Source organism: Balaenoptera ricei, chromosome 2, assembly GCF_028023285.1.
Source record: "Balaenoptera ricei isolate mBalRic1 chromosome 2, mBalRic1.hap2, whole genome shotgun sequence".
In the NCBI taxonomy this organism is placed as follows: domain Eukaryota; kingdom Metazoa; phylum Chordata; class Mammalia; order Artiodactyla; family Balaenopteridae; genus Balaenoptera; species Balaenoptera ricei.
In genome coordinates this window covers 20,621,779-20,649,665 of record NC_082640.1, presented here as the reverse complement: position 1 = coordinate 20,649,665, position 27,887 = coordinate 20,621,779, and the positions used below count along the sequence as shown (strand labels likewise).

At 43.0% G+C, this 27,887-nt stretch overlaps 1 protein-coding gene across 1 annotated transcript in view; it reads left to right on the top strand.

The window, feature by feature from the left end:
• The window catches only part of PROSER2 (proline and serine rich 2), a 39,396-nt gene that overhangs the window by 2,170 nt on the left and 9,339 nt on the right, over nucleotides 1-27,887 (top strand). The window contains exon 2 of the mRNA XM_059912089.1: nucleotides 16,121-16,340. Coding sequence (XP_059768072.1) covers nucleotides 16,203-16,340 — 138 coding nt within the window. The 5' untranslated portion in view covers nucleotides 16,121-16,202. The remainder of the gene's footprint in view (nucleotides 1-16,120; nucleotides 16,341-27,887) is intronic.

Here is a 27,887-nt window from a genome sequence, read left to right as displayed (position 1 = left end):
AAAGGCTTGGATGGAGCAGAACTGAGAACAGGGCATCCTCTGGAACAAGAGTTCAAGTGCGTCTTATCCGCTTGGTTGTGGATGGCCGCCAGTAGTGCCGTGGCATCCTAGAAGCATCCCAGAACCTGAGCCGCTGCCATCACTGGTGGAAGGCGGCTTTTCGTTTCAGTTTCCACTGCCCTCTCTGGTGGCAGTGTTGTTGGCTTCCCTGCTGCCTGTGTGTTCTCAGGAGGATGGGCTGGGCAGCTCTACCCCTGGGACGCTGCAGCCTTCCCCTCTTGAATCTGAGTGGGTCCAGCTTCTGTTCACATTGACACAGTGGCGTCAGTACAGTGCAGTCACTGTAGCCACCTCTGTAGAGAACCACCCTGAAGCTGCACTTCTCAGTAACTCCGTTGTCCCACTCCCAGACCCGCAGCATTAATCTTGAATCCTGTTTTGAGAAAGTAGGTGCTGGGTTTAAAATCCGTGCAGTCAGGATCGGTAGCAGAGGAATGTGTAGGGCAGAACATTCCACCTTATTGGTTAGGGATGTGATTGCTCCTTATGAACTCGTATCTTCAGACTGGATATTTCCAAAGACCCTACCACTGGAAACACTTGGTTCTCTCTCTCTTTTTTTTTTTTTTTTGGTAGTAAAATACATATAACATTGAATTTATCATTTTAGAGTGTACAAATCAGTGGCATTAAGTATATTCACATTATATGTGTTTGAGAAGAATGTGTTTTCGTTCATTTTGTTCTGTAGAGGTCTACAGATATCCGTTAAATGAACCTTATTAATTGCATCATTCCTCACTAACTTTGTGTCTGCTTAACATGTCAGTAAGTGAGAGAGGTATATGAAAGATCCCACTAGAATGGGATCTTTGTCGATATCTCCTTGTACTTGAGTTAAAAAATATTCTGAGACTATTTGTATAAACAGCTTTCTATTTTAATATCTAACAGTATGCATTTGTAAATTTATATTGTTAGACATGCAGTGTCTAATAGGAATTGAATTTTTATCATAACATAGTTACTTTTATCACTAGTGAGGATTTTTGCCCTAAAGTCTATTTTGTCTGATGTAGTATAGCCAGAAGTGATCTTTTAATTGTTGCTGTTGTTAATATTTGCTTGATGTGTCTTTTCCCATTTTTAAAAATTTTCTTTCAAATATCTTTACTAAGGTATAATTGACATTCAGTAAACTGCACATATTTGAAGTGTAAAAAGGTACATTCACAATGTTTTGCAACCATCACTACTATCCAGTTCCAGAGCTTTTTCATCACCCCAAAAGGAAACTCCATACCCATTAAACAGTCATTCCCTATTTCCCCCCTGCTCCAGCCTTGGCAACCACTAATCTGCTTTCTGTCTCTATGGATTTGCCTTTCTGGATATTTCATGTTAATAGAATCATACAGCATATGTCTGGCTTCTTTCACTTATGATGCTCTCAGGATTTATCCATGTTGTAGCATGAATCAGTACTTCATTCCTTTTCATGGCTGAGTAATATTCCATTGTAGGAATGTATCACAGTTTGCTTATTCATTCATCAGCTCATGGACATTGGGTCATTTCCACCTTTTGGTTATTGTGAGTAGTGAAGTTATGAGGAACCACCAGATTGTTTTCCACGGTAGCTGCACCATTTAACGTTCCCACTAGCAATGTTGGAGGTTTCCAGTTTCTCCACATCCTCACCAACACTTATTATTTTCCATGTTTTTGTTTTTATTGCCACCCCAGTGGGCATGAAGTGGTGTCGATTTGCATTTCCCTAATGACTAATAATGATGAGCATCTTTTCATGGGCTTGTTGGCCACTTCCAGATTTTCACTGGAGACAGGTCTATTCAAGGACTTGATTCTCTTTTGTATTAGCTTTTATATCACCAGCATCTTGCATGTAAGTATAGTTATTTTTATAGGACTTGGTTTGTATAGTATGTACCTTCTCAAACCCTCATTCTATTGTTTTGGTTTTGTTTCTTTCTCTGCTTTCTCTTTCCGGCTTCTGCTGCTCCTTCCAGGAGACCAGTTGTCTGACTAGTGCTTTTTTAATATTTAATATTCTACCTATTTTGGTTATTGGTCCGAAGGCCTGGGCCATTCGTCTCTTCATTCAGCAGTATTTGTAGGCTGTTGGGCCACCTACCATGTGCTGATCACTGAGTTGTCATTGGAGATATAAACCTACTACTCCTCATACGCTTCTCTTTTGGATGTTTGCAGATTACATTTTATTTGTTAAAATAACTGATTCATAGAGCCTGGCATAGGGAAAAAGAGCAGTACTTAACTCTCTCCACCAGAAGTTTCAATACCAAATAGCCGTGTAACCATCGGGTTCACCACTTTACCTTTGTGGACCTTGGTTTCCTGGTCTGTAAAACTGGGGGCAGGACTAAATGACTTCTCAGGCCCTCTCAGACCTTGAAACTGGAGATTATACATTCACTATTCACCACAGCTCTCCCTTACAAATGAGTGTATGTAAAATAGTTTATTTTGTAAAACTTAAAGGAATTATCTTGTGTGGGGAAAAAAAAAGATGCCTGTGCTCCTTTATACTAGACAGGTGAGTTTGGTCAGTTGCTGTTTTCCAGAATGGCACATTTGACATTTTTTGTGAAGATTCAGAGGGTGTGAAGAGCTTTTGTGAACATTTAAGTTCCTTCCATGCTGGGCACAACTGGGAACATAGAGGTCAATGAGTGTGGTCCCCGCCTTCGAGAATCTTGTGATCTAGTAACAGAGATATAGGTGTCAAGTGGGAGTCTATCTCAGAGGCCCACAGGTCTTCAGGGAGCGGAGGACAGAGGTACCCTTTCTTTCAGGAGGATGTAACGGAACCGGGCCCAGAAGGGCAGGATAGTGGGATGTCAGAATGGTAGAACCGTGGCTTTACTCATCATGCCGAGAAGTTTAGCCTTGAGTTTGGGGGCATGAACCGCTGATGCGTCGCGAGTGGCCTGTGTTCTGCTGTGGACGAGACGTTTGTCCACTGAGGCAATAATTTGAGTTGAGCTGGGGGTTGAGGGTTGAGGAAGGGAGGATAGAATGATGAAGGAGATAAGACAGTACAGACAAGGGGATGGCGCTGAAAATGTCCGATGTTGAATAGAAGTTCTGGTGCAGAAAAAGTCCGAAAAAGCATTCTTCTGGAGTGGAAACCTAAAGCCTAAATCCAACTCTTTCTGACCTCAGTTTCCTCACGTAACTTGTCCTCCACACGTACTAGAGAACCAATGAATTTGTGGTCTGAGCTCCTGCTGATACAGGCAGCTTCACTTCATCAGTCAGATTGTCTGTAAAGTGTGTGTGAGGTGAACCTGTTGTGTATTTTTCCCCCCTATTCATTCCTTTGTGATTTCAGAGGTATCATCTGAGGAAAAGCATTTTAGTATCAATGTGTAATAAAGCCATACTGCAACCAAAATTGCATTTCAAGGAACACTTCGCTCTTTTACAATGTTAATTATCAATTCAATTCCAAAACTGTTAGGTTAACCATAGAAAACTACCTATATTCAACTATTTTTGACCTACGCCAATGGCAGCTTCATACAATTCAATTTACTAACTGCGGGCCAGGGGTCTGACCCTTCCCTTCTCAACCTCTAGAAGAATGTTGCCGGGAACTTGAAAATTCACATAAAAATACAGAGTGTTCAATACTGTATTTCCTACCGAATTCTCATGTCAGTCTTGTTTTTGTTTTCCAAAGTGGTGAGGAGCCAGACAGCTTCAATAGCCAAGAGGTCTTTGTCAAATTTTGAGTAATTTGAGTAATTATCAAATTCCACTGTTGATTCATTTAAGGTGCTGAGCTTTCAGAGAGGCTGATAGGGGGGCCTTGAAATGCTGACATCAGTATCATCTTAACTGTTGGTTAGAGTCATCCAGTTTTTTCAACAAACATTCGGCTGTCCACATTTCTTTTCTTTTTTTTTCCAGTTTCTTAAATTGAAATATAGTTGATTTACAAAGTTGTGTTAGTTTCAGGTGTACAGCAAAGTGATTCAGATATATATATATATATATATATATATATTTTTTTTTTTTTTTTTTTAAGATTCTTTTCCTTTATAGGTTATTATATAATACTGAGTAGAGATCCCTGTGCTATACAGCAGGTGCTTGCTGATTATCTGTTTTATACTGGTTGTCCCCATTTATTTTTTTTTTCTGGCCACGCCCCACACCTTGTGGGATCTTAGTTCCCTGACCTGCACCCCCTGCATTGGAAGCACGGAGTCTTAACCACTGGACCGCCAGGGAAGTCCCCCATTTCTTGAAAAAGTTCTGAAAGCCCCTTGTCTCTTCCCCTCTATTAAAACTGGGTAGGAGTTTGCACCCAAGGGCCTGGATTTGCAGGGAGGGAGTTGAGTGCTTTGTTCCTGGGTTGCAGGAGGTGTCCAGGAAGAGGGAGGAGAGAGACTCTGGAGATGCACACACAGGGCTGGCAAAGAGATTGGGGAAGAGGGGGTTCAAAGTCTGACGCAGTGGGCTGACCCAGCAGGAGGTCTTGCGGGAGGTTTGCCCCCCTCGGGTTTGGATTTAAATCTGTTCAGCCTGAGATAAGAAATGTAAATCAGATCTTGGCTTCCAGTCTAACCAGGTGTTGTAAATACCAGCGCAGGATGAACATGCTCTCGGTCAGCTTTATTTTTGCTGTGAGGAGGAATGAAAAACTCAGCTAAGAATTTTTTTGAGCTTCTCAGAAGAAAGAAAAAGCATTTTAAAACAATAAGGTATAATTGTTATGACAAGTAAGAAGGTCTACATTTTAGCTCCCCGGAGTAGGGCATAGTGCATGCTCTGGTGATGTTTGCTGAATAAATAAAGAGAAAGCACACAAGCTTGTTTAACGAAACAAGAGCAACTTAAGCTGGGATCTTTCCTTTGATTTTTTTTTTTTTTTAATTTGTTAAACAAGCCAGAAATGCAGTAGGCATATAGAATGTAAATTTTTTTAAATGAGCCAAAAATCAAAATTTGAAGTGTCTACCTTTGCAAACATTTCATCAGATGTAACTAGATTTTCCTCCTGTTGATGCTTTTCTGTTTGCTTCTTCCTGGGTCATTACTTTTTGTTATTAGTAACAAAACTCAAATCTGGTCAAGGTTTTTTCAGGTGAGGATTTACGTTGGGAAAATCTGATTTCCGAATCTTCTGTTCAGTGGTAGTACACTGGTGGTGGGAGGCTTCTTCCCTTGGGGCCTGTTAACCAGCCTACGGGGCTGAGGCCTCTGCTGTGAAAGTGTTTGCTTACCAGTAGGCCAATCAGTTACTTTCATGTGGCATACGGCCTTAAGTAAATTAATTACTGCTTCCTATTAATAGTTGAAACTATTCACAATTGAGAAGATCTGAAACCAACCTTGTTTTTTACATTGTTCAGTAAGAGCTTTTCCAAAAATAACCTCTAAATGAAAGCATGCTAATTCTTCTGGAGAAGTAAAACTACCAGCCTTTGAAGTGTTTGTCTTTAATACCCTTGAGTGCCAGTTAAGAGTTTAAGGTCCTAAGTTCTTGCAGCAGACATTTTCAGAAGTAAGGGAAAAAACCATTCAGAGAAAAAAGCGAAGGAAAAGGAATGCTAAACCATTGACCATGTCAACCGTTTAAAACGCCAGACAAAATTAAGCCTCCGCCCCCAGCTCTCCCAGCAACAACCAGCCTCTACCTGAAAAAGATTTCCCTTTGATGTTCTGTGCTGGGATCCAGTTCTAGTTTGCTAGTTTGCTGAGTGAGTATTTTTTGGAAGCATTCTTTTCTTTCCAAGGCTTTTGTTTTCTGGACACGGAGAAAGAGCCCATACTAAAGAATAGTTACTACTTATTTATTTTACTTCAGCTGTTTATTTGTGTAGAGGCCCATTTTAGAAGTTAATGTTGGTCATGGTTACACCTGTCCATGTACACGTGTGTGCATTCATCCTGATACTTATCACATGTTAATATCGGGAAGCATTACTGGCTTAGTGTGTCCAATGTTATTGGTGCCAAGTTTGTAACAGATCATTATTCGTGTTTAAAGTTACTCCCCTCCTGCTCCACATTTGCCCTTGATTGGAATATAAAGGTTGACTGAGAGTAATTTCTCATAAATTTCAAGGCTTTGGTCTCTGAATATGATAGAAGGATAAAGGACAGTTACTGCAACACGGTTAACATGTCTGAAACGACTCCTACGTGTTCAAACTTTTCTTCTACATCAAAGGTCTGTTTTTTTTTTTTTTTTCAAAGGTCTGTTTTAAGGATACTCTCATGGTTTTAGAGTTTTAAAATATAAATTTTGTGTTCATAGCAGCACTATTTACAATAGCCAAGACATGGAAGCAACCCAAGTGCCCATCAATAGATGACGGGATTAAAAAAATATGGTATATATGCAATGGAATATTACCCAGCCATAAGAAAGAATGAAATACTGCCATTTGACGCAGTGTGGATGGACATAGAGAGTATTTGCTTAGTGAAATAAGACAGAGAAAAACTAATACTATATGATATCACTTATACATGGAATCTAAAAAATAATACAAATGCATGTATATACAAAACAGAAACAGACTCACAGACAGAAAACAAACATGATTACCAAAGGGGAGAGGGGGGAAGGCAGGAACAAATTAGAGGTATGGGATAAACAGATACAAACTACTATACATAAAATAGATAAGCAACTAGGATATACTGTATAGCACAGGGAATTATAGCCATTATCTTACAATAACCTATAATGGAATATAATCTGCAAAAAATACTGAATCACTATGCTGTACACCTGAAGCTAACACAATATTGTAAAGCAACTGTACTTCCATACAAATTTTTTTTTTAAATAAATAAAACATAAATTTTGGTTAAGTAAGAAATACTAAGTCAATATTTTGGGATAAATATTTTCCAAAATCCTGTGGCTATAGTTTTAGAAAAAGAGAGAGAGCGCTTTGCCTGCAAGTCTAGTCTAACTGAGGAAAAGGAATTGCGAGCATAATGAAATCTGACGTGATGAGTTGTATCAGAGGGACAAAGGTGGCATCATGTGGTTAACACGTGGTGGAGAGTAAGCAGTAGGTACTGGACGAGCCAGGCGAAGGGCAGCATCCCGAAGGAAGGCTAGATGGGGTGTGCCATCGTTCATGAGCCAGGCTTTGAGGATGGGGAGGAGAGGGACAGGGAAGCAGTCCAAACGTGGCTCACACCCGAGCAGAGCCTGAAGGAGACCCGGCTGGATAAAAGGGTGCCTATTGTGGGAATAAGTGTGAAGAGACAAGGTGAGGCCAGATTCCAGACACACTTTAAAGCCCTAAGTTCTTACAGCTCCTTGGCAGGATTGGTTAGGAAAATGAAAACGGTGCCCACTTTGATAGGCCTGTGGTCCCAAAAGGAATCCAGAATTTCAGAAAGGTTAATTAGGTCTTTGCAATTCACTGGTGAATGTTGCACTGAATCTTTTTTTTTTAATTATTATTATTTTTTAAAATTTTATTTATTTGTGTTTGGCTGCATTGGGTCTTAGTTGCTGCATGCGGGCTTTCTCTAGTTGAGGTGAGTGGGGGCTACTCTTCATTGCAGTGCGCAGGCTTCTCATTGCGGTGGCTTCTCTTGTTGCGGAGCACGGGCTCTAGGCTCGAGGGCTTCAGTAGTTATGGCACGTGGGCTCCGTAGTTGTGGCTCATGGGCTCTAGAGCGCAGGCTCAGCAGTTGTGGTGCATGGGCTTAGTTGCTCCACAGCATATAGGATCTTCCTGGGCTCAAACCCCTGCATCGGTGGCAGGTGGATTCTTAACCACTGCGCCACCAGGGAAGCCCTGTTTTATTTTTAACAAAGTTTTTGAGGGCAGAAAACTTGGAAGAAAATGAACTACAGGACCCCAAATGACTTTTACCTGCCTACCAGGTCAGCTCTGTACATTTGTGTCTAAATGTGCATCTTTGGTACTGAGAGGGATGGGAGGGGCCAGAGACTGTCCTTTATGTGTGAAATGGGAGGTGGGACTGAGAGTTGTGTTGCATTATCAGGTGTGTTGTCATAACTAGAGCACAATCATTTCTATGGAGTTCATCTATAAATTATTTTTAGGGGGAGAAATGAAATGATTAATTTAGTCTAAGAATTTTATTCAAGCCGTAATTAAGTTGAATAGTAGAAAAGAAAGAATATCAGGACTCCGTTTCCTTTTAACTTATGGATTAGGTTAATAAAACAATATAAAAGAGTCTTGGCATCAATTACAGCTTCATCTTCTAGGTAATTTCTCATTATAAAACTCATTTTTGTTAATGCACATGACTCCCATAAAAACAAGAATGAGCAGAGAACCAGACAGAAAACTATAGAAGCTATAGAAAACTATAAAAGTAGGACCCCTGTCTTCTTTGTTTGTGTAAATCAGAGCAAAGTACATCAGTACGTGTTCAGACAAACAAAGGTTGTCAAGAACTGCCAGCATTAAGGCCAACAATGGCTATTTTGTGTTTTCTGATTATTTCATCTAAGAGTGTGTACGTTCCATGAAAAATGGCTTTCTTTACTTTCGCCCACTGCTTAACCATAGGAAAAGCCCATGAGTGGTAATGAGCTGTGATGACTCAGAAACAGTTCCCACTGGGAAGCTCCTTCATTTTTAATGTCCTTGAAGGTCAAGAAGAACATATCTTTTTGAAAGAGGCTTGGCTGTTAAATCATCATATTGGGATTTCTCAGGATATAGTCTTCAAGGTAATTTCTGTCCTAAGATTCTTTTTCTAGGTTTGGGAACAAATCTTCCCAACATTCCTGTGAATGGAGAGTGAGATAATGAAAGACTGGGATGTAGGTTTGCACATGGGTCTGGCCTTTGTGGATGGCCCAATATGAGAAGGGGGTGTTTTTAAAAAGCTCATTTCTCCTCCTTTCCCAGCTAAGCTGTGCTTCTGCTGACTGTACCGTAGCTGTGGTGGTTCATAGTGGTGTCTAGACAGGAGTCGGGGTCTCTAAGCCTGGATCATAGCCCATGGGGTTCAGAACCCTAAGACCCAACCTTTCTTTCCTTTTGTGAAGCGTTTGCCTTGGCTGTGAGTTGGAGCAGTTCTCTTTTTAAAGTGTAACGCAGACATGCTAAGCAAAATTAGTTCCGCATCACTTGGTTAAGGAGGATCATTTTCCCCTTCATTTTCAGAACTGCAAAGACAATAATCACCCTTGTGATTTTGTTTAGCATGTCTGCAGGGAATCTAAGTCTCAGAAGACGTGATTCCCTTCCCCCCACCAAGTGGGACAAAGCTTAGTAGTTGAATGTAAGGGAACTTATCTATTTGTTCCAGTTTAGATTCTTAGGTAAATTGGATCTGGTCAACCTTTCCCTGGCTAATTTTGAGCTAAATTATGATCCAAGAAAAGTTTAAATTCAGGGTTTCTCCTTCCTAGTTAAGCCAGACCGCCTTCAGCGGTTCCCTCCTAAATTGCCCCAGGGTTTCTAGATTATGGGTGTCTCCTCTGCTTCTCTCATTAAATCCAAACTAATCTGTCCTGTGTCATCTCCTGAGATCTGGACTTTTCACAGTTTCCCAGGTGATAAAATGATCTGATAAATCATTATTATTCAAACCTGCAGGAAATCTTCCTTATTGTTTTTCGGGCAGTAAGATGTGTGTAAGAAAACAGTGTCGTGGAGCAGACCAGGTGTAGACTATAGTACAGTCGATGTGTGCCCCACCCCCCATCCACCCATCCGCACCACTGGGATGTGTCCCTGGTTATGGATGTAAAATACAGTGCTGTGTGTGCTTTAAATGTATACACATGGATTGTGCTACACTCCATACATTTCAAGATCCATCCACACCATCGTCCAATTGATTGCTTCTGACTGATGAACAGTATTCCATTGTAAAAGATTTACCTTGTTTTTGCTTATTCTTGGAGTTCATCTTTTGTTAAATCTTTTCCCAAGTAATATAATGTATATATACATATATGCATCTTTATTTTATGCTATTTTTAATTAATTAATTAATTAACTATGGCTGCGTTGGGTCTTTGTTGCTGCACGTGGGCTTTCTCTAGTTAGGGTGAGCAGGGGCTACTCTTCGTTGCAGTGCGCGGGCTTCTCATTGCGGCGGCTTCTCTTGCTGCTGAGCACCGGCTTTAGGCGTGCGAGCTTCAGTAGTTGTGGCACGTTGGCTCAGTAGTTGTGGCTCCCGGGCTGTAGAGCGCAGGCTCGGTAGTTGTGGCGCACGGGCTTAGTTGCTCTGTGGCATGTGGGATCTTCCTGGACCAGGGATCAAACCTGTGTCCCCTGCATTGGCAGGAGAATTCTTAACCACTGCGCCACCATGGAAGTACAATTTTATGCTATTTTTAGTGGTATCTTTTTAGTTGTTGTTTATGGCTAGTATATAGAAATTGATTTTTTTTTTTTTTTTGTATATTGGTTTATCCCCAGTGACTTTGTTAAACTCTTACTGATTCTAATAATTTGACAGAATTTTGGAGTTTTCTACAATGACCGTAATTATCTGTGAATAATAACATCTTCCTTTTCAATCCCTATACATTTTTTTTCTTGCCTTATATGTGGGTTATGACTTAAGATACAATATAGAACAGAGGATGGGATGGTGGTAATGGGAGTGGTTTTAATGTTTTGCCATCAAATATGATGTTTGCTATAATTTTTATGGATATCTTTTATTGGGTTAAAAAAGTTCTCTCTTCATAATTTGTGAAGTTTATTTTTAAATTATGCATAATATTAAATTCATCCAATGCTTTTTGTCATCTATGGAGATGACTGTATGATTTTTCTCCTTTAATCAATTAATGTTGTACTGTATGTTGGAAAATCAACGTATTCCAACCTTGCATTCTTGGGATTAAGTCATCTTGGTCATTATTTGCTTTCTAGATCCAGCTTACTAATAATTTGTTTAGGACTTTTTGTATCTATGTTCATGAATGACAGCAGCCTATAATTTTTTCTTCTTTATACATTCTTGGGTTTTGGCATCAAGGTTTCAATAGCCTCAAAATGAGATGAGTTTGTTTCTACTTCTTCTCTTCTCTGCAAAAGTTTGTGTAAACTTACAGTTATTTGTTTCTTGAATGTTTCATAAAACTCTAGTAAAACTTTCTGGATGTGCTGTTTTCTTTGTTGTAAGATTTTTATATAATGATTCATTTTCTTTAATGATTATATGACTATTCAGATTTTTTCTTTTATTCTTGGTTTTAGTTTTAAGGAGATCTTCTCTTAGGAATTTGTTCATTTCATCTATCTTTTCAAATTTACTGGCATAAAATTGTTTATAATACCCCCTTTTCAATACCTGTGGCATCTATAGTTATGTTTCCCTTTTCATTCTGATATTGTTTGTCTATTTGTTCTTGATTAGTTCTGCCAGAAGTTTGTCAATTTTATTAGCATTTTCAAAACAATAAATTTTGAAATTTAGTTCTCTATTGTATGTTTTTCTATTTATCTAATTTCACATTCTTTTTTCCCCCTGTCTATTCTGTGTTTATTCTTTTGGGTTTTTTCTAATTTAAACATTACTTGCTTGGTTCATTAAATTCCAGCCTTCTTTTCTAACATTGTAAGCATTTAAGTGATGTTTTAGCTACATCCCACAGGTTTCAATATGCAGTATTTTTATTATCATGTAGTTCTAAATACTTTCTACTTTCTAATAATATTTCTAAGAGTTACTTAGAAATATAAATTCCTAATGACATGGATTCTTCTGATTATCTTTAGGTCACTGATTTCTAATTTAATTGCTTTGTAGTAAAATAATGTGTTTTCTGATAACACCAGTCTTCTGAAATTTGCCGAGACTTGATTTCTGGCCCAGGATGCCATCAGTTTCCATAAGTATTCTATGTGAACATGAAAAAATGTGTATTAAGAAGTTGCTTCACTTAGTATGTTGTAAATGTCGCTTAGATCAAACTTGTTAATTGTGTTGTTTAAATCTTCTTTATTCCCAGTCTGCTGGATTTATCTATTGTTAAGCGTGGTGTGCAGAAATCTCCCACTATAATGGTGGGTTTATTACCTCATGTTATTTATCTTTGAGGTACACGCAGGTAAATCGAAATTTTTATCATTTTGAAGTAATCCTCTTTGTTTCTAGTAATTCACTTTTGCCTTCGTTTCCTTTGTATGATCTTACTGTAATGATTCCAGCTATTTCCTGTCCGTCCATTTCTCCCTCCCCACAGGCAGCCTTTGTTGGAATTTTTCTCGTGTATCCTTCCAGAAGGATTCTATGCACATCAAAGCATAAACATAGATATTTTTCATTTATTTCCCTATACACATGGAAGTATACTAGACTCTGTTCTGTCCTTTAGCTCTTTCCACACTCCAGAATGTGTCCTGGAGAACACTGCGCGGCCCCCTCCTCCTTTTAAATTGCTTGTCCTGATTGCTTTTAGGTTCTCCCCTCTGGTGCTGTCGCCCTCCCAACTGTTGACAGAGTCTTCTTTCTCACCTATAAATGTGATGCTGCCTCTCTCCAGGGCTCCCCATCACCTGTGGGTGAAGTTCAAGGTTCAAGTCCCTCCTCGCTCAGGTCCACTTCTCCGTGTGCCTCTATTTGCACTTTCTCCCTTTTCCAGCTCGTTCTGTGTTGTGCTTTAGCTCATTTCAGGGCTTCACCCCAGCCACTCACGACTTTTCAAATAGGCCATGTGTTGCTTACTCTGTTTCTATGTTTGGAATGCCCAGCACGGTTTGTTTAAACCTGAAATCTCAAACATCTCTTATTGCTGGCCTTTCTGAAAGTCTCTGAGCCCTCCGGGGAGTATGGGCACCTTCCCCCTGCTCCCATGTGCCCTATCTTGGCGCTGAACACGGTGATGCATCCGTCCTCCATTAGAGTTGGCACCACGTGGCAGAATTCCTTGTGGAACTTGATAAAAATGCACATGCTCAGCTGTTACCCCCACAGATGTATTCAGTAGATCTGGTTCTGACCCATTGCTGGATTAAGTTCCTCTGGGGAGGAGATGCCTCTTACCCATCGGTCTTTCTCTAGTACCTGGAATCTGCCCCATGTGAAGTAGGAGAACAGTAAACATCAGAAGAACATGCTAAGACTAGAAAGGAATATAGGGTTCTAAGTGAAGCAAGGATTGATTGATAGGACGAACTTTGATTCTGCAGCCTGTGGGGAGTAGGTTGAAGGTGATTGCTTTTAGGAGAGTGGTGACATCACAGTGGTGTTTCAAGATTAATCCATCAGAAGAATATGGCAAAAGGATGGCCAAGAGTGGAAAAAGCAAGAACAGTCAGATGTGGTAAAAATGGTCCTGAACTCGGGAGGGGGACCAGAAAGGAAGTGGATCCAACTGACATTGGGCAGAAAAACTCAACAGGGCTGGGCAGCTGGTTGGTTGTGAGTGGCAGGTACAGGGAGGGGTCAAAGATGTCCCCAAAGCTGTTTGTGTGACGAGGCTGAAAGCCACTGTGCCTGAGGATGGGTCTTTGACAAGATGACTCATCTCTGGGGTTTGGTGAATAGTGGAAGGACCTAGCTCCTTGGGCTGCTCTGCAGACCTGACTGTGGCCATCTGGGACTTTGACGGATTGGGGTGATAGTGGGAGGAGGGCTGGATGTCTTCCATCCAGGCCATTCTAGGTCTTTCTGGAATGTACAGGGGAGGATGAAGAGGAGGAGCTGCCTTCCTCTCTGGCTCCAGTGCACTCACTTTGGAGGTTCCCTTGCCCCACCAGCTCCACCAGTTCCACCAGCACCATCAACTCAGATGGCTGCTGTGCCCTGACCGGCCATGCTCGGCAGACAGAGATTTACCAAGACTGTAGATCACTTGTGACCTTCAACCTTACCAGAAAAGGATGTTGCTAGTAAATACCGAGCAACAAACACAGGAAGCCTAAGAGAATAAACAGAAACACGCACACGCGGCTCTAGTTTCCCTTCGTGGCGCTAGCTTGTGGCGCCCCCGTAGTGAGCCTGCTCTGCGCCCTCTGGGAGAAGTCGGTTTCTTTATCTATGGAGCCCTCTTAGTCTGACCCTGGCCTCCCTTTTCTAAAGTGCACTGTTAGCAAGCACAAAAAGTGAGCCCTTGTTTGGGCAAGGAGACTAGATACTGTGAGGTGGTCATGACCTCACAGACTCACGGCTCTGGCCGCTCTGTCAGACGGATCTGCTCCTGCTTCTTCATCTCACGCTCTCCCCTTTCCAGTGCAGACCTTGCCCACCCCTGCTCAGAAATCCACTCGCCATAGTGGCTCACCCACGCAATTCTATATTTTTGGCTCATGGGGAACTAGGACCAGGGAGCCCCTGGTTCTCAATTCCTTAAGAGATGAAAGAAGATTGACAGCTTGAGCCTGTGAAGGATATTGAACCAAGGTTTCCACTTTCTCCCCAACAGACTCTGCCTTCTGGAGAATTCTGATTAGCTTCCTCATCTACTTTCAAGGGAATAATTTGTAGAAGTCTAAACACTACAGTTTTACAGCATCAGAATAGCTTTTAAAATGCTAGTAGCACAGGAGAAACGCGTGCTCTTGGATGGTGTAGGCAGTTACCACCCTCCACCCCACGGAGGGACCCATGTGCTGTCTCACTGCACAGATCCGGAGCCAAGTTCCAGGTCCTGCCCCACCGAGCACACGGTCCCCCGGGTCCCTCACTGGAGGTGAATCAGTACCTCGCTTCCCATGTTTCCTCTCACTGTTGTCAGGGGAAGACTCACTGCCCGCCCCCCCCACCCGCCCCCCAGGTGGCACCTATGGTGGTTTTAGCTCACGTGCCCCTCAGGATTCTTTAGGGGCTCATAAGGCCACCTGGTGGTGCTTTCAGTCTAGGGAGGGGTGAGCATCTATTTCCTCACTTGCTGTAACATCAGGTCATATGTAATGGACAGGAGGTATATTCCCTTATTCCCTACTAGCCTTCTTTGGTCTTCTGGAAGGTTTTGTTGAACTTAGTTGTCTGTTGTTCAGGGACTGAGCTGAATTTCCTGCTAGAACAGTCAGAGGACTGTATGAGACTAGGGCTCGGGGGGGGGGGGGGAGGACAGTTTCAGTGTCCTTGTTCCTGAAAGTGGGAACATGAACTTCCCGATGGTATTAACTGATGGGACCTTAGCATTTTATGTAGAAACTGCAGTAGCATCATGGCCTCCAAAGAGTCTGGAATTTCAGAGATGTCAACCAAACTTCCATTAGTAATTTGTTAGCTCTTGTCACTTTACCTCAACTCTGAACTGTAACGAGGCTGGAAAGGGAACCATAATGTTGTGGTGTCTGAGGCAGAAAAGAATAGAATTTATAAGCAGTACAGGGAAAGCCTGAGTCTGAGTGTGACGGAGCGTGAAAGTACAGACCCGAAGAGCAGAGGACGGTGCCAGAACATTATTTCATCAAATTTTCAGCACCAAAGAAATTTTTAGTACACCCATCTTTCCTTAAAAATAATTCTTACTACTACTCAACCATAAAAAAGAATGAAATAATGCCATTTGCAGCAACATGGATGGACCTAGAAATTATCATACAGTCAGACAAAGACAAATATCATATGATATCACCTATATGTGGAATCTAATATATGAACTTATCTACGAAACAGAAATAGACTCACAGACATAGAGAACAGACTTGTGGTTGCCAAGGAGGAGAAGGGTGGGGGAGGGATGGATTGGGAGTTTGGGGTTAGCAGATGGAAACTATTATATATAGGAGGGATAAACAACAAGGTCCTACTGTACAGCACAGGAAAATATTGATATATTCAATATCCTGTGATAAACCATAATGGAAACGAATATAAAAAGAAATATACATGTATGTATAACTGAATCACTTTGCTTGTACAGCAGAACTTAACACAACATTGTAAATCAACTATACTTCAATAAAAAATAAAATAAAAATAATTCTTACGTCTTCATAATGGAGAAGGAGATAAAGGAGAAATGGAAATGAGCATCACCAAACAAGTTGACTTCAGGGGTCCTAATTATCTTAGTCCTAATGGTCGAGGCTGTGCACCAGCCGACTGTATCTCATGACGCCTGTTCGTCCTGGGGGAATGAGGCCTTCGCTGTCTGAGCTCACTAACCCTTGTCACCTTGTGCTTACTCCTCCAGAGGTGACCCACTACTTAGGCATGGGACACCGGCCCCTTCCCCACTTCCTGTGATTGAGCCAGCGGCTGGGGTTACTGTGGGGATGCCTGTCCATCACCAGAAGTCAGACTCTTGGGAGATGGACCCTGACTTGTTGCCCGGCTGCAGGCTCGGTGACCTGAGCAGAGGGAGCAGTCTGGAGAGTCGGACCAGCAGCTCTCGTTCCAGAAGTCTCACTCTGGTGAGTCCCTGTTTCTCTGGTGCTCTGTGTGCTTGAATGTTAGCTGATTTCGCCCCCCTGTCAGGAGTATCTTACAACATCCTTTTGGGGTAACTAGCTTGACGTCTTGGAATACTTGCTCTCTGAAGCGGCATTTCAGTGTGAATCGTATTAAGTTTTGCACCAAATCCAGAGCAGTGATAACTTGGCTGCTAAGACCCAGAGCACGCAGTGCCTGAAGGTGGCCACCAGCCCAGGCCAGGGCACCTGCCTTTCAGGTCCAATGACTGGAAGAAGGGAAACACCTCACAGGATAACATCAAATTCACTTTAAAACAGATGTTTAAGTCCTTCACAAATATAAATGCTTTCCTATCCCTTTCTCTCAGCATCCAGACCTTTACATAAGTGTCAACAAGCTTTGGGAACTTTCACAAAAAGTCTTTAAAGTTAAGAGATGATCTTTTGGCCCTCCCCACCCCTCAGGGTATTCACCTTTCGGGATGGAGACCTTCATATTCATAGAGGGAAGGACAGGAGAGAGTCCACCTTGGATCTCAATAATAATGGTCCATTGTTCATCTCAGCCCATCTTCAATGGGAGCACAAATTTTCTAAAGATACACCGATCCCTAAAATTAACCCCAGCTATGCTGAACATAAGAAAGAAGTGTACAGAGGGCAGTTAATAGTAACAATAGAATTTTATAGGCTCCTACTTGCATATTTTCTTTTTTTCAATCACCATGGTAAGTATGTAATAGATATTATTTGATTCGCCAAAGGAAAAATATATTATAAATTACTCTCTGAATATCTGAGAATCTATAAATCCTTAAGAATAGAGAATTTGGGACTAATTTTTTAATTTAAAAACTGTATTTAAAGAAAATGTTAGGGGCTTCCCTGGTGGCGCAGTGGTTGAGAATCTGCCTGCCAATGCAGGGGACACGGGTTCGAGCCCTGGTCTGGGAAGATCCCACATGCCGCGGAGCAACTGGGCCCGTGAGCCACAATTACTGAGCCTGCGCGTCTGGAGCCTGTGCTCCGCAACAAGAGAGGCCGCGACAGTGAGAGGCCCACGCACCGCGAGGAAGAGTGGCCCCCGCTTGCCACAACTAGAGAAAGCCCTCGCACAGAAACGAAGACCCAACACAGCCGTAAATAAAATAAATATAAATAAAATTAAAAAAAAAAAAAAGAAAAGAAAATGTTAAAAGAATAGGTAGAAAGACATACAGATTAATACTCCAGTCATTAGTGGGGTCTGTTCTCCAAAGCACAGTTAGGAAGCAGCTCTGCTCTGATGTAGAGGGTGTTTCTAAAGCATGGCGTGGATAACTTAGGAACCATAGTCTAAAGGGCTGCCCTGTGTGCGTGGGGAGGGAATAAAGTCGAGAATGGTCGTCAGATGACCTCGGTCTCTGAGGAAATGGGTATAGTGCATTATGAGTCAGTGCTCGAATTATTTTCTTGCCTTTCACATTCATTTTCTTATTGAACTTGAGGCAAATCTCTTAACATCCTTTGTACCATGGTCTCTTTTGATAGAAAGTTGAAGTAATACCTGTTCTGTCTCTTCCTGGGAGAGACCATAACCCCAGGTGTGTCAAGTGCGCTGAATTTGAGGCAGGAAAGTTGCTACTTTTCTATCTCCATTGTAGTCATATAGGGTCCATTCTTCACATGAACCAACTCGTACCCACTCTCACCACATCCTCTGTGGTGGGTCAAACTTATATACTCCAAAGACAGAAAGGACTTGATTGAGCTCTGCAAACCCGTCCATGGAGGACTGCCTTCCATCTGTTCTATGTAGGTGATTTATCCCTTTGCTCAAATACTGAAGCACTGTTCTTGGAGGTGAGGACAGAGGCAGAGCTTGCATTCTAGTGGCTGTGGTCCACCCTGACAGAATAGGCTGCAGATTTGCTTCCCCAGGCAGCAGACTCTGAGATGGACAATGTTACAGCACAGGAGGCTTATTAGGGCTGTTCCTGGGCTCAACATCTGGAAGGAAGAGGAAGCAGGATTTGGGCAGAGAGAGAAGCTGGGCTGTGAGGCAGACCCGACAGAGGCCTTAGCTGTTCCTCAGGAGGCCCTGGCGCTGCTGGGCCGAGAGTGGAGCCTGGATACCCACTCTGCCATCAGCCCTGGGATGAGGACATCCCTGGAGGGAGGCACGACCTTGACAAGACAGTTCCTTTCAGTTGGAGACAGTTCCCAAAGGGGGCTGAGGGCCGCCTGCCAGCAGCATTCCCAACAGATGGGGGACCAGGTCCTTCATCCCCAGGGTGACCTGGGGGGCGCACCACACTCCCTACCATGAAGGTATAGGAGAAAAGGAACAGAGCCTTTTAGAGGGACCGAAGGCACCAGAGCAGCTATAAGATGTCTGAACTAGAAGAAGCGAGACTGAAATGAATTCGGGGAGTTTACAAGAGACCACCATATAAATACAGCTCTTCACAGAGTGTCCGTCTAGGCAGGTGGGGTGTTCATTCCATCACCTGGCAGATTTGGAGAATATGCATCATTTTGACTCTTTGTCAGAACGTCAGACCCAGGAATTCATCTTCAGAGGCAAAAGCTCTTCTTTGAAAGGAAGTCTACTAAGTTTCAGCTCCAGAGTCACAAGGAGAAATGGTTTATTATAAAACTCTTTTATCATGGATGTATTTTTTGGTAAGATATGAGAATTATCTTTAGGTTCAAAGACAGAAAAGACTATAAATCTCTTACACATGTAAATCTCAGGAGGTCAGGATGGGCGAGGTGAGCAGTGTTATGCCTGTGAGCCACCTGTGCTGGAAGGGCTTTGTGAACCTTAGTGCTGGGCTAAGTAGGTTCCACAGTGGAGTCGAGTACAGATCAGAAGGACGTTCCCCAAGATATTTATAATTTCTCTTAAGTCCTTCCAGAAATCCGTATGCATTTTTCAAGTTGCTTTCTTTACTGATACTAATCAGTATCCTGAAAATCGGCTCAGAATAGTAATAAACACAGGATACTGGAGACATGCCCGGGTTCAAATCCAATCGTGCCTCCCTCTGGAACCTGGGAAAAGTAACTTAATCACTTTCTTCATTAGTTATTTTCTTCATTAGTTTAAAAGGGTGGGGAGTGAGTGGGATAATAATTCTTCCTCAAGGGTTACCCGTAGAGATGAAATGCCCAGCATCTAATCAGTGCTTCCTAATTACTGATACAAGCTCCTGTGAGTGCCCTGTTAGCCCCAGGTAGAGAATAACTCCACTTCATCCTGCCCCGTCATCTTGTTTGGATCTATGCTTTCCCATCTGTCCATCTCTTATCAGTAGCCTTCTGAATTTCCTTCTTTGACCAGTAAAGATGGGATGGTAAAAGGCAGTCTAAATTTGGGGAGGGTCTATATGTTTTTATTCTAAATCCTCAGTCTTTTTATGACTTGTCTTTTTAGAACGACAGTCAACTGTAGTAGTTTCCCCACTCCCTGTTCTTTATTCCCTGACCTCATAAAAGATTTGTCAGTAACAGTGTTTTTAGGCCTCCAGATTGTATGGGATTAAATGCACCCCTTGGAGGGCTCTTTAAGTAAAAGATAGTTCCAATTTATAGAAGTGTGTATTTCTTTTAAGCAACGGTTATTTTTAAAAAGAAGATAAAACATTAATGCCTAAAGTTAAATGAGAGTATTGTAAAGTTTTTAAACACTAGTTGAAGTGTGGCCTGGAAGATGACAGATCTTTGCTTTTTAGAAACCTTTCTCCTGAGCCGGTACAAGTTAAAAATTAAAATAGCTGCTTAGGTAGTTTTGTTGTGGCTATCCACATGGCCGCTGTCATGACCCAGGCTGTTCTAGGAGGGTGAAGTATGTGAACTTTTTATCGCTCAATAGGCTAGTTGTGGTTGTGTACGTGTATTGTTTTTCTTGTAAGGAATTCTTCCTCTGAACATTTTCTAGCAATATGTATAGCTAGAACTAGAACAAACTGTCCAGAACTTCCCTGGTGGTGCAGTGGTTAAGAATCCGCCTGCCAATGTAGGGGGCATGGGTTCGATCCCTGGTCCGGGAAGATCCCACATGCCGTGAAGCAACTAAGCCCGTGCGCCACAACTACTGAGCCTGTGCTCTAGAGCCCGCGAGCCACAACTACTGAGCCCACGTGCCGCAAGTACTGAGCCCACATGCCACAACTACTGAGCCCATGTGCCTAGAGCCCATGCCCCACAACAAGTGACGCCACCGCAATGAGAAGCCTGCGCGCTGCAACGAAGAGTAGCCCCGGCTCACCGCAGTTAGAGAAAGCCCACACGCAGCAATGAAGACCCAACACAGCCATAAATAAATAAATAAATAATTTTTTTAAAAAAAGAGCAAACTGGCAAAATCCTTGTATACTTGACTAAGAGGGTCTCTTTTTCCTTTGAACTGTAAGAAGGACACCTTCAGTACAGTACAGTTGGTAGTGTAGTTCTGGAACTTACCACCTCGAGAGGTGATGGGGATTCAAAATAAAAGGTTCAGGAAGGATTTAGAGACATTCATAAATGATAGCTCTTTAAGGTGACAAAGGAAGCTTTGGGTATAACGTGACATATTCTTAAGCTCTTAAGGCCAATATCTCAGACACACATCTCATCAAACATCTGGGGTGCACTGCCAGGGACCAGTACTGCCTCATGCCAGGATCCTTAGGTTCTTCTTCTGCACATGGTCTGAAGCCTGCTCTGCCCTGCAGGCACCCTGAAGCTTCCTCCAGAAAAGAATATGATTTAACTAGCTGAAAAGAGGGGATGCTCTTAATACCCATAGGAATTAAGGAATTTCATAATGTGTGTGCCACTTTGAGGGTGGATTGGAAACAGCCCAAATCCCCAAGCGTACTTCCTATTCATTTTTATCTCTAACTTGGGCAAAACCAATGATCCAAATTCATTGCTGAGTTTTTGGAGATTTGATATTCAGTGAACTGTCTTGAAACCCTGCCTGGTCCCTTAGCAGACAAATCTTATAGCCCTCAAGTCACATAATAAGCCTGTGATCAGACAGTGGTCGTCAGCTCCTGATCATCCCTTCCTTCTCCAAAGCCTCTGAGGTCGTTTGGCCTCACCCATAGGTCGTGGAAGAAGAAGGTAAAGCAAGCGGGGGCGAAGCCGTCTCCATGGCTGGCTCCGCCTGAAGTCTAAGCAGGACACTAGGAATCAGACATGCTTGTCACCAGACAGTTTCAAGGAGAAGACACAGAACAGAGGCGTGGGAAGGAGAAGCAGACTGGCCAGTAGTAACCACATTGTCCTTTCGACTCTGGCTTCTTCCCCAGATTGAACCCAAAACTTCCTGGACAGAGCAGCTATTTTAAAACAAAGCTAAACTGCTTTGAGGAGAGTTCAATTCAGTAAACATGCAGTAAATGGCTGCTACATACCAGATTGGATAGGTGATGGAATAAAACTCGGTTTTAATCTTTTTGGGAACTCACAGTTTAGTGACACGACAGCCACGCCGAGCTCTGGGACGTGTGACAAGCTTATGTGGGGTCTCACGCACGACACCACGCGCTTAAGGCGTTTCCGTCTCAGTCGGGACCGCTTTATGACCTTGCCAGTTCAGAGAAGTTTAAGGCGGCCAGGGAGCCCAGCGTTGTCCTTCAAAGCCATGATTCTTTCCATCTGTAATCAAAACTGCACACATATCTCATCCCCTGCGGGCTTGTCTGTGTCTCTTTCCGGCCACAAGTAGAGGTTTACGTTAACCATAGTGAAAAATTACAACAGGGACTAGTTAGAAATAACCCTAATTAAGCCCTTGTAATGAAACCGTGGGAAAGGCCACATGCACTTATGGTCTTTCTTATGAGGTTGCCAAAGTAAAGCGTGGCATTCACAGGGGGGTCGGAAGCACAGAAGACGCTGATTCCTATTTTCTTCTCGCTACGTTGTGTTCCAGCTCCTGGGGAGCGTCTCTCATCACCTTGGGTTTTTAAGTCAATAAAGCCTTGCTCAAGTGTCAGGGAGATCATTTCGGTGTTTGTAGAAAGAGAATGTAACCATCAACTCACATTCTGCCCGAACAAATACCCAAGGCCGCCTACCTGGGAGAGTTGGGGGTTAAGACATCTTGACTCATCTCAAGAAATATTTTTAGCCATCATAATCTTTCTTAAATTTTCTTTCTGGGCTTCCCTGGTGCACAGTGGTTGAGAATCCGCCTGCCAATGCAGGGGACACAGGTTTGAGCCCTGGTCTGGGAAGATCCCACATGTCACGGAGCAACTAAGCCCGTGCGCCACAACTACTGAGCCTGTGCTCTAGAGCCACGAGCCACAACTACTGAGCCTGCGTGCTGCAACTACTGAAGCCTGTGTGCCTGGAGCCCGTGCTCCGCAACAAGAAAAGCCACCACAATGAGAAGCCCGTGCACTGCAACGAAGAATAGCCCCCGCCTGCCACAATTAGAGAAAGCCCGTGAGCAGCGATGAAGACACAACACAGCCAGAAATAAATAAATGAAATTAATGTATTAAAAAAAATTTTTTTTTCTTTCTTTCTTTTTTTTTTTTGGTTGAAGATATAGATAAGTTCTGCTGGTTCTTTTTTTTTTTTTTTCCTCCTTCACAAGGAGTTACCACTGTTGTCTTAATCTGCCATTAAATCCAATTTCTTTGTTTAAAAGAAAAGCAAAACAAAAGGAAAAAAGCCTAAGAACTGAATTAATTCAGTGCCTTTTTTAGGCGGGGGTTATTTTAGTATGAGTGTTTTAAGCCTTCTCGACTTTTTTGTTCAGCCAAACAAACAAAGGTTTTTTCCTCTCTTCCATTTGCCTATAAACAAATCTCCTGTCCCACATTTGTACTCCCATAGGTATGTCTAGGATCACTGACTTTTATCACTGCTGGTCACATTTGTTGTAAGAGTTGGTCATCCAGCCAGGACCGTGTTCCTCTCAGAGCTCCATCGGGACTAGAGGGACAATTTTGCTGTCATCTTTGCAGGACAGGATAGATGGCACCAGGCCGGGACTCTGTCCTCCTCCTCGTGGGAGACTTGTTCAGCGTGCGTTCCAGTTACGGCAGTAGATTTGGCGTTTTGAATTTCCTGGTTTGAATACATTGGAAATTATTTCTTCACCATCATAATACATAGATTAGGGCAGAAATGCAGTAGATTTGGCGTTTTGAACTTTCTGGTTTGAATACATTAGAAATTATTTCTTCACCATCATAATACATAGATTAGGGTAGAAATGTATGTACTCCCAAGTTCTTGAAGCAAAACAGTGTTTCCCTGAGAGGCTTGTAGACATCACCTGCAGTCAGCATGGTAGGTGGGGTAGCACAGGTGAGGGATGGTTTTCTAGACCGTTCTTTTAGCATCAGGATATTTGTAGCCTTAAAGAACTTCCCTTTATTCCACATCCCAAATTGGCGCATTAAAAACTTCATTGATAGAAAGGGAATTAAAAAAAATTTTTTCTGCTGTCAGCCTACTACCTTCCAAATAATAGGGACAAATGTTCGTTCTCTTCCATTCACCCCTTTCCAAGAAAGCTGCTATGTTTTCTTATCTTCATTTCCTCTCTGCTTAGTTCTTTGGGAACTGAGTTAGCAAATCTCTTGTCCAATAGCACCAGTGGTCAAGCAGGGCCCACCCTGGCCAGGGCACCAGCTCTCTTCCCTCCTCACATGGGGCCACTGGGCCACTGCCTTGCTTTTTTTTCTTAAATATATTGTAACAGCTTTATTGAGGTGTAATTCACATACCCTGTGGCTCACCCATTACAGTATGCCATTCAGTGGTTTTTAGTAGATTCACAGAGATGTGCAACCATCATCACAACCAAATTTAGAATATCTTCATCACCCAAAAGAAACCCCATGCCCACTAGCAGTCACTCCCCGCTTCCCTCCAACTGCCCTAGGCCCTGGGCAACCTCTCATCTGCTTCCTGGCTCCATAGATGTGCCTGTGCTCGCTGCCTTGCCCTTCAGGCTCTGCCTCTTCCCCGAGGCCCACGTCTTCCTCTTTAACGTCCCTGCCTGAGAGAGGCAGTGGCAGCATCTCCTGGGAATAGAGGTGTAGACAGGAACTCTCTCAGCCAAGGGCCATGTGCCCCTTTTCTGACCCTGAATTCCTGGCTCACCAGCCCTTGGCACTGCAGCTTTTCTCTGTTTCTGCTTCCTTTCCTCTCCTAGGTACAGGCAGAGTTGGGGTTCATTTGGAGGGCAGCTTCTTGTTTGGGGAATTAGGCAACAGAGTCCACAGCGTGTTTGGCCCCGCCCCTTAGGTCAAAACTCAAGGCCAGGCTGATCACCAACAAGTCACCTAGCCTGTCCTCCAGCCTCTAACGCTCGAGAGACACCTTGGATAGTTGACGATGCAAGAATCTGAGTCTGCCAGGACTTGGGGCTCTGACCGCTGACCGGCCTGGTTAAAACTGATCTATGGGGACTTCCCTGGTGGAGCAGTGGTTGAGAATCTGCCTGCCAATGCAGGGGACACAGGTTCAAGCCCTGGTCCGGGAAGATCCCACATGCCGTGGAGCAACTAAGCCCGTGCACCACAACTACTGAGCCTGCGCTCTAGAGCCCGCGAGCCACAACTACTGAAGCCCGCGCGCCTAGAGCCTGTGCTCCGCAACAAGAGAAGCCACCGCAACGAGTAGCCCGCACACCGCAACGAAGAGTAGAAGCCCCCGCTCGCCGCAACTAGAGAAAGCCCACGCACAGCAATGAAGACCCAATGCAGCCAAAAATACATAAATAAATTTATAAAAAGAAAGGGAAATAAGTAGAACAGAACAGAAAGCAAGCAGAGAACTGGTTCTGGCCTTGGCCGCTCTACAAAATAGTTGTGCGACCCTTGGAAAGTCATTACATTGCCTCTGCACCTGGTTTTCACACCTTCAGGTGAGGGAGCTGGACTGATTGATCTCGGTGTTGCATCTGTCAGCCCGTGAGTCTTGTAGTTTGTCGCACAACATAAAATGGTTGAATAGGAGCTTCCCTTTCTAAGCTTATTTTCCAAATGAAATCTTATGTTGGGACTCCTTGCTTTGAGGTTGGATTGGACGTGCGGGGTTTATATACCCCATTCTCACTTTTGCCACTCACTTAATTGGGAAATGGGCGTGTGTCTTAAGCTGATGGCATGTTACAGGTCAGTTGCCTATTTAATTCTACTGTCTGTCTAACCAAAGAGAAATCATTATACCCAGCCAAAGTATCAATAGATTATCTAAAATCTTGGGAATAACCCTAGTGAAACACTGAGTTGGGAAGGTCAAAGTAGGAGGTAAAGGGTAGAGAGCATTAATTTATTTCCCCAAGATGTTTAATTCAACAAATTGTTGGGGCTAAGACTTTTTTGGTTCTGGTTGTTACCATTATCACATCACCCTAACAACATCCATGGTGGATGTAATTATTAACTAGAGGGATCTTTGTCATGCTAAGAGCCCTACTCATTTTAGACTTGCAGGGTTTTTTGTCGTGGTGGTGGCTGAATCACCGAGCTGAACTTCTCTGCATGGAGAGAAGAAAAACGCAAAATGTCTTAGGGTGACTCTGGGAGGAGCAGGGTTGGTGTGGTGTGTGCTGAATGATGGGCACAGGGTAATCTAGCGAGACTCAGGCTAGATTAAGAGGAAAGAGGAGGAAAGAGGAGGCAGGATGCTCTGTGCCACCCGCCAACCCGCAATAAGTCTAGAAAAGTCACAAAACGAGTAGCGTCGCTGGATTTTTTATGAAAGTTTCGTGTTCTGGTGTCCAGAGGGCCAAGACAGACCTACATGGTGAGGAGGCAGCTGACACTGCGGTTACAGTGACTGCATCCTGGACACGAGACAAACTCTCAGCTCTGTGCAGAGTTCACAGATGCCTCAGACATGGCTCTTTCCTCTACATATAAAGTCCAGCAAAGGTGAAATGCATGAGTGATGAACAACTACAGTAAAAAATAGAATTTTATACGAAGAGTCGATTCTTCCGGTTAAATAACCCTCAACTCCATCTGCTTCTCTCTGTTCCCATCACCATGGCTCTACTTTAGGTGACTTTTAACTTTTGTCTAAATTGTTTCCATATTCAGTTGTCCATACTGTTTCCTATTTTCCACACTATAGCCAATGTGATCTCTCCAAAATATGTATCTAACTACCCCTGGTCCCTTTTTGTTTAACTCTCGCCCACTTCTTTTAGATTACTGACAATCATTACATCTCCAGAGTTTTTCCATATCAGACCCCCTGCCCCAAAAGTGTGAATTGACACCCATACTATGTTTTCCTAACTCACCACAGTCACCTTGTCATAGCCATTTTGTCTACTTTCTTGTCTGAAGCCCTCATTAGACGGGCTAAACCAGACAGCAAGAACATTATTTACACCCTCGTATATACATTGCCCGATGCTTACTAGATGCTCAAATATTTGAATGCATGATTCAGTGGGTGCTATGGGAGTAGGCTGGAGGTGTGGTGACATTTAAATTGGACCAGGAAGGACAGGTGAGATGTGGCTGTGCAGTCGTGGGCATTGCTGACAGAGAAACAGGTCTAGGAAATAGCAAGTGATTTGATTTGATTATAGAGCAAGAATTAGCAAACCCCACTCCGTGGACTAAATGTGGCCCCCCGCCTGTTTTTGTAAATAAAGTTTTATTGTAACAAAGCTAATAAGCTCATTCATTTACATATCACCTGTAACTTTCACACTGCGTTGACAGAGTTGAATAGTTGCCACCACTAAGACTGCAAAGCCCCAAATATTTACTATCTGGCCATTTACAGAAAAAGTTTACCAGGCCTGCTATAGAGTATAAAGGGGAGAGGAGTAGGAGTGACATTTAAAAGGTAGGTAGGGGCTTCCCTGGTGGCGCAGTGGTTGAGAATCTGCCTGCTAACGCAGGGGACACGGGTTCGAGCCCTGGTCTGGGAAGATCCCACATGCCACGGAGCAACTAGGCCCGTGAGCCACAACTACTGAGCCTGCGCGTCTGGAGCCTGTGCTTCGCAACAAGAGAGGCCACGATAGTGAGAGGCCCGCGCACTGCGATGAAGAGTGGCCCCCACTTGCCGCAACTAGAGAGAGCCCTAGCACAGAAACGAAGACCCAACATAGCAACCAATCAATCAATCAATAAAAATAAATAAATAAATCTTAAAAGCAGAAACCTACCATTTAAAAAAAAAAAAAAAAAAAAAAGGTAGGTAGGTGGCCACCGCTCGCCGCAACTAGAGAAAGCCTGTGCGCAGCAACGAAGACCCAACACAGCCAAAAGTAAGTAAATAAATAAATAAATTTAAAAGGTAGGTAGGGCCAGATCCTGGAGTTCTCAGAATGAAGTGTAAACCCATTAGTCATATATTCTGTAGACATGAAGGACTTATAAGATTTTAACCCTGGTTCTTTTGTTAAAACCTATTCCTCTCTTCTTTGGCTCATTGCTCAATAAAAAGTATTAAATAAGGAATGCCTTGTGCCCATATTCCCCTGTAGTATCCTGCTACTCTTCTAATGTCCCTTCACACGGATCCTCTTATTAGAGGGAAAAATTGAAGTTCTTAAGGGCTACACAACTGCTAGATATG